The 14231-nt window shown below is 44.8% G+C and overlaps 2 protein-coding genes across 3 annotated transcripts in view; both read left to right on the forward strand.

Moving 5' to 3' along the window:
- adamts13 (ADAM metallopeptidase with thrombospondin type 1 motif, 13) overlaps positions 1-14231 on the forward strand; it is a 570965-nt gene that overhangs the window by 169661 nt on the left and 387073 nt on the right. The window lies entirely within an intron of this gene.
- ptpa (protein phosphatase 2 phosphatase activator) overlaps positions 1-14231 on the forward strand; it is a 257007-nt gene that overhangs the window by 17289 nt on the left and 225487 nt on the right. For both annotated transcript variants that reach the window (XM_051932320.1, XM_028808651.2), the window contains exons 3-4: positions 40-126; positions 10287-10412. In XM_051932320.1, the coding sequence (XP_051788280.1) occupies positions 40-126; positions 10287-10412 (213 nt within the window). The remainder of the gene's footprint in view (positions 1-39; positions 127-10286; positions 10413-14231) is intronic.

A 14231-nucleotide genomic window follows, 5' to 3' on the forward strand; every position in this document is an offset into this window, starting at 1 on the left:
TGTATTTTTTCTGATTCGAATGTTTTTATTTATTCACAGGCTTATGCAGATTACATGGGATTCATTCTGACTCTGAATGAAGGTGTGAAAGGCAAAAAACTGACATGTGAATATAAGGTGTCTGAGGTAAGCAGCATTGCCCATGCCCTTGTTCCTTCCTCAGCAGTGGAAATGCTTGTTTCACTTCTATGGGAATTCTGCAGGCTTCTCAGTCCTGACGTTTCAATTTGCAGCCCCTCTTCCAATGGAGGCTTTTCATGAGAGAACTACTTAACGGATTTTCTTCTATAATTTCCTTGAACATTCTGGTTGATTTTGCGACTTCTTTCATTGCACTAAGTATCATAGTTTGCTTGTGGCACCGATTTATTTGCGCAAATCGGAGAAAACGCAGCGGGTTGAGGAGAGGAGGGCGGGGCTCTCCTCACTCACGCGCCAGCCTCAGGGTGCATCTTATATCCGCTTAGCTAAGGAACAACAGAACTACTTAATGGATTTAGATCGGCCTTTTTTCTTGAATTTGCTTGAACAATTCCAGTTGATTTTGCGACTTCTCTCATTGCGCTAAGTATCATTCTTAACTCGCAGGAGTGATATATTCACACTAATCCGAGACAGAGTCTGCGGGCCGAGGGGAGGTAGAAGCGTGACGTCAGGAGTAGGGAGCTGGGCAGGGCCCTCCTCACTGTCCTGTTTCACTACTATGCAGGCGGAGCCGTGGGGAACGGCTAGTGTGTAATAAAGTGGAATGACACAGGGAATCAGTATTGAACACGCTTACTAAAATGTATTTCATGCTAAATAGAAAAGCCTTTGTTGGTAATGACAGCTTCAAGACGCCCCCTGTGTGGAGAAACGAGTCGCATGCATTGCTCAGGTGGGATTTTGGCCCATTCTTCCACACAAACTGTTTTCAAATCTCAAAGGTTCCAGGGGACTCTGCTATTAACTCTGATCTTCAGTTCTTTCCATAGATTTTCAGTTGAATTCAAGTCAGCTGATTGAGTGGGCCATTTTAGCAGTTTTATTTTCTTTCTCTGAAACCAATTGAGTTTCCATGGCTGTGTGTTTGGGATCCTTGTCTTGCTGACATGCCCCCCCTCGTTTCATCTTCGTCATCCTGGTAGATGGCAGCAGATTCTTATCAATAATGTAATAATATCCAAGGTAAAATAAACCTCTGGTCGTAAACTGATTTGGTCGTGAACCGAAGCAATTTCCCCCATAGGATTGTATGTAAATACAATTAATCCGTTTCAGACTGTACGAACTGTATGTAAATATATTTTTTAAAGATTTTTAAGCGCAAATATAGTTAATTACACCATAGAATGCACAGTGTAATAGTAAACTAATGTAAAAACATTGAATAACACTGACACAAACAAACACCCAGGCTCCCTGCTCAGCTGCATGCGCAGGCTCTCTCTCTCTCTCTCTCTCTCTCTCTCTCTCTCTCTCTCTCTCTCTCTCTCTCAACAGCACATGAGCACCCCCTAACCCCCCCACCTCTCTGTAACAATGCAGCAGTTTGCGCTATAGCCTTACAATCCAGTCGCTGTACAAACACTTTTTAAATGAGTTTTAAGCACAGGGGGGGAAAAAAGGAACATTTGAACAAATCCGAACTTTATTTAAAAGCCAACCAAGTTCACGCGAATAGCATTACAACCCGATCGCTGTAAACACACTTTTTAAGTGAGTTTTAAGCACATGGAAAGAAAGGAACATTTGAACAAGTCCAAACTTTTTTTAAAAGCCAACCAAGAAGTAACATTACAGGAGTTCAAGCTAATAGCATTACAAGCCGATCGCTGTAAACACACTTTTTAAATGAGTTTTAAGCACAGGGGGGAAAAAAAAGGAACATTTGAACAAATCCGAACTTTATTTAAAAGCCAACCAAGACAGTAACATTGCAGGAGTTCACGCTAATAGCATTACAACCCGATCGCTGTAAGCACTATTTTTAAATGAGTTTTAAGCACAGGGCAAAAATGAACATTTGAAAAAAGAGAAAAGTAACATTGCAACACTTCTCATAATTAAGTCTCAGTAATTCTCACCACTCTTCACTTGCTTAGAAGCCATGGTTAACTGCAAAAGCACACAAAATACTGTAGAGCACAAAGAGTTCACAGGTAAAGCACGCAGGTCTGACTGAGAACAATGAACAGGGAGAGGCTGAACACGTGCTTAAATACAGTAATCGGCGCATATGAACCGGAAGGGAGATGAAATAGAGCACAAAGACTTCACAGCAAAAGCACGCACGCACGGAGAACAATGTAACACATGCGGAAATCATCGGTGCCCACAAACCGAAAGGGAAACTGGCTTGTTCGTATACCGAGTGTGTGGTCATGAACAGAGGCAAAAGTTTGGCGAACTTTTTGGTCGTAAACCGAGTTGTACGTTTACCGAGACGTTCACGAACCGAGGTTCCACAGTATATCTCTCCATTCGTCCTTCCTTCGATTATATGAAGTCTGCCAGTACCATATGCTGAAAAACAGCCCCACACCATGATGTTCCCACCTCCCGACTTCACTGTTGGTGTGGTGTTTTTGGGGTGATGTGCAGTGCCATTTGTCCTCCAAACATGGTGTGTGCAATGACATCCAAAGAGTTCAATTTTGGTCTTGGTTTGTCCAAATGTTTTGCAGCAAACTTTAAACGAGCTTCAATATGCTTTTTCTTCAGCAGTGGACTGTTGAACGGTGAACGTGCATAGAGGCCATGACAGTTAAGGTCTTTCTGAAGCTCTCGGTGAGTGGTCCTTGGCTCTTGGACAATTCTGCTGATTATTCTTTTGACTCCTCTGTCACAAATCTTGCGAGGAGCACCTGGACGTGGCTGGTTTATGGTGAAATGATGTTCTTTCCACTTCCAGATGACGGCTCGAAGGGTGCTCACTGGAACATCCAGAAGTTTAGAAATATGTCTGTCACCGATGCCATCAGTATGTTTTACAACAATAAAGTTGCGAAGGTCTTGAGAGAGTTCTTTGCTTTTACCCATCATGAGATGCTTCTTGTGTGACATCTTGGTAATTAGAAACCTTTTGTAAAGGCCATCAATTAGGACCAAACCAGCTGATATTCATTTGCACTGATAGGGAGGGGGCTATCAGGATTGCTTTCTAAATACTGACAGATGTCAGCTGGTTTCTTGGCTTTCCTGGTCTTTTTGCACCTCCTTTTCTTCATGTGTTCAATACTTATTTCCTGTGTCATTCCACTTTATTACACAAAACTAAATTTGTGGACTTATTTATTTTGTTCTCTGTGGATTACTTGGGTTGTTACCGACGTCTGGTGAAAATTTCATGTCAATAGCCCCATTAGAAATAAACTTCTCAAAAAAATTAAAGGAACACTTTGAAAACACATCAGATCTCCAATGGGGAAAAACAATCCTACTGGATATCTATACTGATATGGACCGGGTAATATGTTAAGAACGAAAGGATGCCACATTGTTTGATGGAAATGAAAATGATCAACCTACAGAGGGCTGAATTCAAAGCACCTTGAAAATCAAAGGGAGAAAATGACGTGGCAGGCAGGCGAGTCCATTTGGCCAAAATTTCATTTCATTTCCAGATCATACTTGGCAGTTTACATGGCCGCACCCATTCCAACCCATGTCGTTCTTGTATGCATGCCTGACAACGTCGGTGGTTGGGGATCATGCTCCTAATGAGATGACGGATGGTGTCCTGGGGGATCTCCTCCCAGATCCGGACCAGGGCATCACTGAGCTCCTGGACAGTCTGAGGCGTCGGATGGACCGAAACATAATGTCCCACCCAGAGGTGTTCTATTGGATTGAGGTTAGGTGAGTTAGTTGGGGGTTTGGTTTCTATCAATTCCTTCAACCTCTTGCCACATGAGACCGGGCATTGTCATGCACTAGTAGGAACCCAGTAGCCACTGCAGCAGCATAGTGTCTGACAATGGGGATCCAAGGATTTCATCCTAATACCTAATGGCAGTCAAGGTGCCGTTGTCTAGCTTGCAATGGCAAGTATTGATCTGCCTGCCATCCTGGAGAAGTTGGACTACCTGTGCCACCTCTGTAGGGTCCAGGTATGGCCTCATTCTACCAGTAGTGACACTGACCGTAGCCAAATGCAAAATGAGTGACAAAACAGATGAGGAGGGAAAAATGTCAGTGGCCTCCCTCCACCTGTTAAACTATTCATTCCTGTTTTGGGGGTCCTCTCATTGTTGCCCCTCTAGTGCATCAAAGCAGCTGAAACTGATGAACAAGCCGCTCTGCTACTTAACTGCGCAGATCAATAGCCCACAAGTCTTATTGACTTGATGCTATACTCGGATTAAAAAGTGGTCCTTTAATTTTTTGAGCAGTATATATTTACGATGACAAACGTTGACTCGTTCAATACTTAGCCATTTTCAGAGGGGATAATTTTCTCTTTGTGCTCTCCTGGATCTGTATTTATACTACACCCAGCTATAAGAAATACTGTTTGTTGGTGGAAATACATTTCATTTTCACACATGAAGAAGAAGCAGCAGCAAAGTTTTTGTTTGGGTTGTTTGCAGATTATGTCATTGTCTAATTTGTTACATCTTTTGCACTGCCATCAGAGAGATGGATGAAATGCTACTACCTCTTGAGTGCCGTGATCTTGTGCATAAATGTTTACTGTTTCATCCAAACTGAATTAAACACTGCCATCAGTTTTTGAGGTGAATCTGTTTATGTAGTAACCACATGCAATATGTTTATGACAATGCAGCTGTGGTCTTGTATTATTAATTCCCCACAATCTTTAGACTCCACTCTGGCTACTTGACATCTCCTCTTTAAGTCATACGGTATCACTTTTCCAGTCTTGCAAAAGTTTACAATGCCAGGTACTCATTGCTTAAAAACATGTCTTTGTTAAAAATTTTCCTGAATGTGGAAGCTGTCCGCTTTCTGATCTTTCACTACTATTGGGTCGTTTTTTTCATCACATTCGTCATTTGTACTGCCTTTGTAATTGTAACAAAGGAACCAAGGGAAGTTTCTCATTGACCTCAAGAAACTGGCAACCACATTGCTGAGTAATAGTATGAAGGTACACTATATGGAAAAAAGTATTATAACGCCTGACCATTGCAGGGACTTTAATGACATTCCATTCAAATACATTGACTTTAATATGGAGTTGGTCGCCCTTTTGCAGCTCTAACAGCTTCCACTCTTCTTGGAAGGCTTTCCACATAATGTTGGAGTATTTCCGCGGGAATTTGTACCCATTCATTCTGTTGAGGTCAGGCACTGATGTAGGATGAGAAGGCCTGGCTCGCCATCTCCGTTCCAGTTCATCCCAAAGGTGTTTGATGGGGTTGAGGTCAGGGGCTCTGTGCTGGAATAGAAAAGGGCCTTCTCCAAACTGTTTCCACAAAGTTGGAAGCATAGTGTTGTCCTAAATGTCTTGGTATGCTGAAGCATTAAGATTGTCCTGCACTGAAAGTAAGGGGCCGACCCTAAACCAGCCCCACACCATTATCCCTCCTTCACCAAACTTCACAGTTGGCACAATGCAGTCAGCCAGGTAACATTCTCCTGGCATTCGCTAAACCCAGTCTCGCCCATCTAACTGCCAAACAGAGAAGCGTGGCTCGTCACTCCATAGAACACGTTTCCACAGCTCCACAGTACACTGGTCATTACGCCGCTCCATCTAACGCTTGGCTTTGGACTTGGTGATATAAGAATTTCATGCAGCTGCTTGGCCTTGAAAACCCATTCCATGAAGCTCCTGTCACACAGCTAATGCCAGTGGAAGTTGGGAACTTGTCAGCTATGGAATCCACAGAGCATTGGTGACTTTTATCCACCTCATTCTGTGACTTTATGTGGTCTTCTGCCTCAAGGCTGAGTTGCTATTTTTCCTATGTGATTGAACTTTCCAATAATGCCACTTACAGTTGACCATGGAATATCCGGCAGGGATGAAATTTCACAAACCATCTTATTCCAAAGGTGGCATCCCATCACAGTACCACCCTTGAAGTCACTGAGCTCTCCAGAATGACCCATTTGGTCTCACAAAGGTTTGTAACTGGAGACTGCATGGCCAGGTGTGTGACTTTATACATCTGTAGCAATAGGGCTGACTGACACATTAGAATTCAATCATTAAGAGGTGGGTCCCAATACTTTGGTCCATATTGTGCAAGTCAATGATCATGCAGACTTTGTAATAATTTTGTTTGGGTTGGCTTAACAGCTTTCCTTATGTACATTTGGTATCCCCTTGATCGGTCAGTTTTCCTATTTTGTTGTCTAGGAGCCCCTCCTTTAACCGTCACCTTATCGTGGTGGAGGGGTTTGCGTGTCCCAATGATCCTAGGAGCTCTGTTGTCCGGGGCTTTATGCCCCTGGTAGGGCCACCCAAGGCAAACTGGTCCTAGGTGAGGGATGAGACAAAGAGCGGTTAAACAAACCTCCTATGAAGAAAAACAATTTTGGATGGCGTTTTCCCTTGCCCGGACGCGGGTCACCGGGGCCCCACTCTGGAGCCAGGCCTGGAGGTGGGGCTCGATGGCGAGCGCCTGGTGGCCGGGCCTGCACCCATGGGGCTCGGCCGGGCACAGCCCGAAGAGGCAACGTGGGTCCCCCCTTCCCATGGGCTCACCACCTATGGGAGGGGCCAAGGAGGTCGGGTGCAGTGTGAGTTGGGTGGTGGCCGAAGGCGGGGACCTTGGCGGTCCGATCCACGGCTACAGAAACTGGCTCTTGGGACGTGGAATGTCACCTCTCTGAAGGGGAAGGAGCCTGAGCTAGTGCGCGAAGTTGAGAGGTTCCGGCTAGATATAGTCGGGCTCACCTCGACGCACAGCTTGGACTCTGGAACCAATCTCCTTGAGAGGGGCTGGACTTTGTACCACTCTGGAGTTGCCCCCGGTGAGAGGCGCCGAGCAGGTGTGGGTATACTTATTGCCCCCCAACTTGGAGCCTGTACATTGCGGTTTACCCCGGTGGACGAGAGGGTAGCCTCCCTTCGCCTTCGGGTGGGGGGACGGTTCCTAACTGTTGTTTGTGCGTATGCACCGAACAGCAGTTCAGAGTACCCACCCTTTTTGGAGTCCCTGGAGGGGGTGCTAGAGGGCATACCTTCTGGGGACTCCCTCGTTCTGCTGGGAGACTTCAATGCTCACGTGGGCAATGACAGTGAGACCTGGAAGGGCGTGATTGGGAGGAATGGCCCCCCCGATCAGAACCCGAGTGGTGTTTTGTTATTGGACTTCTGTGCTCGTCACGGATTGTCCATAACGAACACCATGTTCAAGCATAGGGGTGTTCATATGTGCACTTGGCACCAGGACACCCTAGGCCTCAGTTCGATGATCGACTTTGTGCTCGTGTCGTTGGACTTGCGGCCACATGTCTTGGACACTCGGGTGAAGAGAGGGGCGGAGCTGTCAACTGATCACCACCTGGTGGTGAGTTGGCTTCGATGGTGGGGGAGGATGCCGGTCAGGCGTGGTAGGCCCAAACGTGTTGTGAGGGTCTGCTGGGAACGTCTGGCAGAGCCCCCTGTCAGAAGTAGCTTCAACTCCCACCTCCGGCAGAACTTCGACCACATCCCGAGGGAGGTGGGGGACATTGAGTCCGAATGGGCCATGTTCCGTGCCTCTATTGTTGAGGCAGCTGACCGGAGCTGTGGCCGTAAGGTGGTCGGTGCCTGTCGTGGTGGCAATCCCCGAACCCGTTGGTGGACACCGGCGGTGAAGGATGCCGTCAAGCTGAAGAAGGAGTCCTACAGGACCCTTTTGTCCTGTGGGACCCCGGAGGCAGCTGATAGGTACCGGCAGGCCAAGCGGAATGCGGCTTTGGTGGTTGCTGAGGCAAAAACTCGGCCGTGGGAGGAGTTTGGGGAGGCCATGGAGAACGACTTTCGGACGGCTTCGAGGAGATTCTGGTCCACCATCCGGCGTCTCAGGAAGGGGAAGCAGTGCAGTGTCAACACTGTATATGGTGGGGATGGTGCGCTGCTGACCTCGACTCGGGACGTTGTGGGTCGGTGGGGGGAATACTTCGAAGACCTCCTCAATCCCATTAACATGCCTTCCAATGAGGAAGCAGAGCCTGGGGACTCAGAGGTGGGCTCCCCCATCTCTGGGACTGAGGTCACCGAGGTGGTCAAAAAACTCCTTGGTGGCAGGGCTCCAGGGGTGGATGAGATACGCCCGGAGTTCCTCAAGGCTCTGGATGTTGTAGGACTGTCTTGGCTGACACGCCTCTGCAACATCGCATGGACATCAGGGACAGTGCCTCTGGATTGGCAGACCGGGGTGGTGGTCCCCCTCTTTAAGAAGGGGGATCGGAGGGTGTGTTCCAACTACAGAGGGATCACACTCCTCAGCCTCCCTGGAAAAGTCTATTCAGGGGTCCTGGAGAGGAGGGTCCGTCGGATAGTCGAGCCTCGGATTCAGGAGGAACAGTGTGGTTTTCGTCCTGGTCGCGGAACAGTGGACCAGCTCTATACCCTTAGCAGGGTCCTGGAGGGTGCATGGGAGTTTGCCCAACCAGTCTACATGTGTTTTGTGGACTTGGAAAAGGCATTCGACCGTGTCCCTCGGGGAATCCTGTGGGGGGTACTCCGAGAGTATGGGGTACCGGCCCCCCTGATAAGGGCTGTTCAGTCCCTGTACGATCGGTGCCAGAGCTTGGTCCGCATTGCCGGCAGTAAGTCGAACCCATTTCCAGTGAGAGTTGGACTCCGCCAGGGCTGCCCTTTGTCACCGATTCTGTTCATAACTTTTATGGACAGAATTTCTAGGCGCAGCCAGGGTGTTGAGAGGGTCCGGTTTGGTGGGCTCAGGATTGGGTCACTGCTTTTTGCAGATGATGTTGTCCTGTTTGCTTCATCAGGCCGTGATCTTCAGCTCTCTCTGGATCGGTTCGCAGCCGAGTGTGAAGCGGCTGGGATGAGAATCAGCACCTCCAAATCCCAGACCATGGTCCTCAGCTGGAAAAGGGTGGAGTGCCCTCTCAGGGTTGGTAGCGAGATCCTGCCCCAAGTGGAGGAGTTCAAGTATCTCAGGGTCTTGTTCACGAGTGAGGGAAGAATGGAGCGTGAGATCGACAGGCGGATCGGTGCGGCATCCGCAGTAATGCGGGCGCTGCATCGGTCTGTCGTGGTGAAAAAGGAGCTGAGCCGCAAGGCGAAGCTCTCAATTTACCAGTCGATCTATGTTCCTACCTTCACCTATGAGCTATGGGTAGTGACCGAAAGAACGAGATCGCGAATACAAGCGGCTGAAATGAGTTTCCTCCGCAGGGTGTCTGGGCTTTCCCTTAAAGATAGGGTGCAAAGCTCAGTCATCCGGGAGGGGCTCAGAGTAGAGCTGCTGCTCCTCCGCATCGAGAGGAGTCAGATGAGGTGGCTCGGGCATCTGATCAGGATGCCTCCTGGACGCCTCCCTGGTGAGGTGTTCCGGGCACGTCTAACCGGGAGGAGGCCCCGGGGAAGACCCAGGACACGCTGGAGGGACTATGTCTCTCGACTGGCCTGGGAACGCCTTGGGATTCTCCCGGAAGAGCTAGAAGAAGTGGCCGGGGAGAGGGAAGTCTGGGCATCTCTGCTCAAGCTGCTGCCCCCGCGACCCGACCTCGGATAAGCGGGAGACAATGGATGGATGGATGGATGGATGGATGGTTGTCTAGGAGTAAACATGTCCACTTCACTCTCCATTTGCGCCAAAGAAGAGAACAGAGCAGTGAAGCACAGAAGGCTTTCTGTACCATGTGTAGAGCGTGTTTTACCACAGCGGAATGTTTTTGAATGGATTGAGAAGTTCAGAAATGAGCGGACAAGTGTTCAGCACCAAAGTGTGAGCAGGATGTGCCCATCCAACTACTGACAACAACTTTGAGAAAATCCGTATTGTGATTCTGATTAACTAATGAAGATTTCAGCCCTTGGTACACCTTCTACCAGAAAAAGTGGATCAGTGCTTGATGCACTTCTTTGGTACAAACAGAGAGTGGAGCGGCCATGTTTACTTCTAGAAAACAATAAATGAAACTGACTGGTCAAGGCTGAAACAATACCATTGTTATCAGTGACACGCTGCACTTCCAGATGTGCTTGGTGAAAGCTCTACAGCCAACCCAAACTAAACAAAAGTGCTGATTATTATTGACTTTCTCGTTTCCTTTTTGTTCTACTTGGTTCATTGATCTGACACCATATTCTGTTTTTTTTTTTTGACAAAGGAAACCAATTCTAACTAATCTGAATTAATGTCATTGTCTAGAACATTAAGAAACTTGTGGCTCTTCTTGACAAGTTGGACCGGTGGATAGACGAGACTCCGCCTGTGGACCAGCCATCAAGATTTGGAAATAAAGCCTTCCGAATATGGTATGCAAAACTTGAACAGGTAAGCATCTCACCATCCTCGCTAAAACTATTTGAATTTTTAAATTTATAATTGATTCTTATTGTTCTGTTTGAAGGCCTTTTAGTCTTTTTTTTGATGAAAAATTCAATGAATGCTTCTCGATCAACACGTTTAGGGTAGAAGTGTGAGTATGCAAGGAAATGCAATTCATCCTCTTTATTCTGAGTGTCAAGTTAGATTTATTGTCGTGTGTATGTAGCATAACGAAATTCTTCCTTTTATGACTCTTCAGAACAGTTGATAAGACGTATAAATAAAAAGTATTCACAACATGCAACATGTTTGTTTTCATAATTGACTGTTCCTGACCGTTGGCTAGAAATTCTTCTGTGAAGGCTACTAGTGCGAGTGCCAATGTTCCGGTACCATTTGCCAGAAGTGTGTGGGGGGTTGGGAAGAAAAACGGCTATGCAGGATGGCTGAGGTCTTTTAATGTATACTAGTTTGCTTTTTTGAGGTTTTGTCTTTGTCTGTTTTCAAATGGAACTTATCAGTCAAGTTCAGACTGGTGAAAGGGATACCTGCCATGAATCTAATATTATTTGTCATGTAACCGTTTGTTGCGAGAATTGTGTGGGCATAAATTGAGCCAAGCATACTCTGACTGCCAGCCTTTATAGAGACTGCAGTTTGGCTGTGAAGTGACAACACAACTGCAGCAAACTGCGCCACCTCTGGTAGAAGGCACTGAAATGAAACAACTTGTCAAATTGCGTGTTCTGTTACATTCATGGAGAATCAGTGTCCTCAGTTAGCTTTAGATGGATTTGTTGGGAAGAAGTGCAGGGTGCCAGTGTAAAAAATTAAAAATGTGTAGATACTATTGTTTTGTCTTGGTAGAGTAATACAGTGGACCCTTGACTTACGAACTCAATTCGTTTGCGAGGGCTGGTTGTAACTTAAGTTGGTTTTAAGTCAAGAGTATTTTTCCCATAAGAAATAATGGAAATACCCATAATGCGTTCCGAATGTCCCACAGCAACACTTACTTAACCTTTTCATAATAAAAAAGGGTTGTATAATGTGCATAATTTACCAAAACACCAATAATTTTTCTAATGTACTAACCAAAAAGTTATAAAAAGTGCCTAGCCTACCAGAAACAACAATTTCATACTGTACTCACCATTTAATTTGACATCTTTGGGCTGCAGGAAGGGAGGAGGAAGAGAATGAAATGGAAGTGTGGTTATTGTTTGGAAGGAGCCTCCTTATACAAATCTTTTCTTTGTAAAATTGTCGAGATAGTGGATTTCGACATGCTGTACATATTAGCGAGATCGGTCACACGAACACCACTCTCATATTTCCACACAATTTCCTTCTTTGTTTCGATTGTGATCGCTTTCTTTACCTTCGTTATCTTCTCTTCCTTCCTTAGCAATTATCGAAATAAATTATATAAATCAGTGCAATGACCGAAATTACGTCCACAAACACATGTATCTGGGCTCCGACTGACACTTACGAACGCTCTCGGCTGTTTGTTTACAATCGTGCAAGCGGATACACGTGACCGCATTCAGGTCGTAATGCAAGATATTGGTCGTAAATCAAAACAAAAATTTTGGTTGTATATCAAGTTGTTCGCATGTCAGGCCGATCGTATATCAAGGGTCGACTGTATGTTGCTCTACTTTCCCCTATTGTATTATTAATAAGTAGCCTTTGTCAAAATGCCTAATCTCACAGACTTACCACTGTTTATAAGGTATTATAGTATATAACTTATCCCCACCTTCCCTTCTATATCTATACCTCAGGCAATTAGGTGTAGTAAAAAGACAAGCAGGTTACACATAAAATAATGTATTATCGGTAATATTCATAAATAATAATAATATGCAAAGTACATTTGAATATTGGCAACCATACAACCTGATTAAATGCTGATGTGTAGTTTCAGGCGGCACACAGACTTGTAGTTTAAAATGTCTCCAGTTAAAGCATCATTGGTGCTCAGCTTTCTTCAGAACAGGCCATAAACGTGTTCAATATGGCTCCCAAGCTGTGCTATGCCTTGTGTTGTCTTCTTCAGTTCATGGTGTGATGGCCTTCATCAGTTTGGTAAGAGAGATACTTCTTCATCATATGTTGGTTAGTAAGAGAGAGAGAGTGTGAGGTTAAGCAAGTAAATTTATAGATGTTCTGTCCAACCCCTAGAGCCAATAGGGCATCATAGTACTTAAAGGCCTCTAAGACAAGTCAATTCCAAACAAGCATAACTCAGACCAATGGGGAAATAGAACATCTTAATATCTGCCATCCCCCAAAACCATTTGTTGAGCTAAAGTCTGCCAGTTAGGCAACCTGGCTTCCTTGCAGGGGGTTCAAAGACTCTAGCAGAGAAACACCTGTGTCAAGCACCCCCTTCCCCCAACTCTGTCGTAAATTTCGAAGAGACTCAGTCATAATGGGTGGGCAAACACGAATGCCTTTCACCAAAGTAACACTAAATTACATTGCTTTGCCTAAATTACAAATAAAGACATACAAAATATTTATCAAGTTATATGCAAAATCTTACATCGCAACAACTGTAAACGCGATTTAAGGATTAGTTGGCAGAAGCTGGTTAACACTGCTGGCAGAGTTTGGATAAATGATGTTCTTTGACATTTATCTCTCTATTATAAAAAAAAAATCTTGGTTGGTGATGAGACGTGATTTTCTCGGAGACACTCTTATATGTCCCTTGAGACGAGTCCATGCCCAGGGCTGGAAATAAAGGACAAAGAGTAGATGACGAAGTAGAACGTCATAAAGAATTAAAAAATGTTGGCGCGATACACATGCAGAGCAGGTTAAAGATAATGGAAGTACGAAAGTTCGAAAGTCTAAAAAAAAGGATAGGAAAGATCGCATTAGTGCAAACAAATGGAAATTATTACTCGGTGAAATAACGGAAGAGTGAAAACAGATTGAATATATTGTTTGGATTTAAACTTTTAAGTCGGAGATGAGTAGATCGTCTAATTCGTATTGCCAGCGAAAATTAAAAGATTCCAAAAACGTTGGGGTGAGATGGAGGCTTTTAACATGAGATTCGTTCAAGTCACGCCATACGTACAAATATTTTCAAACAAGACCCTGGTCATCTAATCTCAGTCGTGTGAATGCTGTTGACAGACACACTTCCTACGCTCTCAGTGCTTATGAATTTTATCAGGACAATAATTTTATACATTCTACATGACACGTCAACGACTAAGCAAAGTAGAAAGAGCATGGACAATCATTCGAAAAAGTCGTTTTATTTACTAGAGAGAAAGAAACAATATTCACTCACAGGCAGTTATACGTTGCGTTGTCATGATGTAAGTCCAAACACGGAATCAAAATTCAATGCGATCTTGAAGAAAAGTTAATTCCAAATATTGTTTTTACTAAAGATTTAAAGTAAAAGTGAAAATAATGCATATGTAACAATACCCATGAAAATAACAATCTCTTTAAATTGTTTATCTGGTTAACCAAACTCCAAGCGAAGCGAGCAGGGGGCAGAGCCCCCTAGTTTTTTATATTATTGACTTTGTGATTGTCTCATTGATGTTTTGACACCATGTAATGTATTCATGTCCGCAGTACGCCATATTGTATTTTAAAACAACTAGCAAATAGCATATGTTGGAGTAAATGTTGGTTTATTTTTGAAATTAAGATAATTAAAGTCAAAAATAGTTTTAGGAAAAATGTTTCTTTCATTAATCTGTTGAGTGCTCTCTTAGGTGATTATTGCACACAGGAGTTTTGTGCCAGTTGACATATAAATAAAATGGAGAAAAAATTAAAGAAAGT

The sequence above is a fragment of the Erpetoichthys calabaricus genome, chromosome 9 (genome assembly GCF_900747795.2).
Source record: "Erpetoichthys calabaricus chromosome 9, fErpCal1.3, whole genome shotgun sequence".
NCBI lineage: Eukaryota > Metazoa > Chordata > Cladistia > Polypteriformes > Polypteridae > Erpetoichthys > Erpetoichthys calabaricus.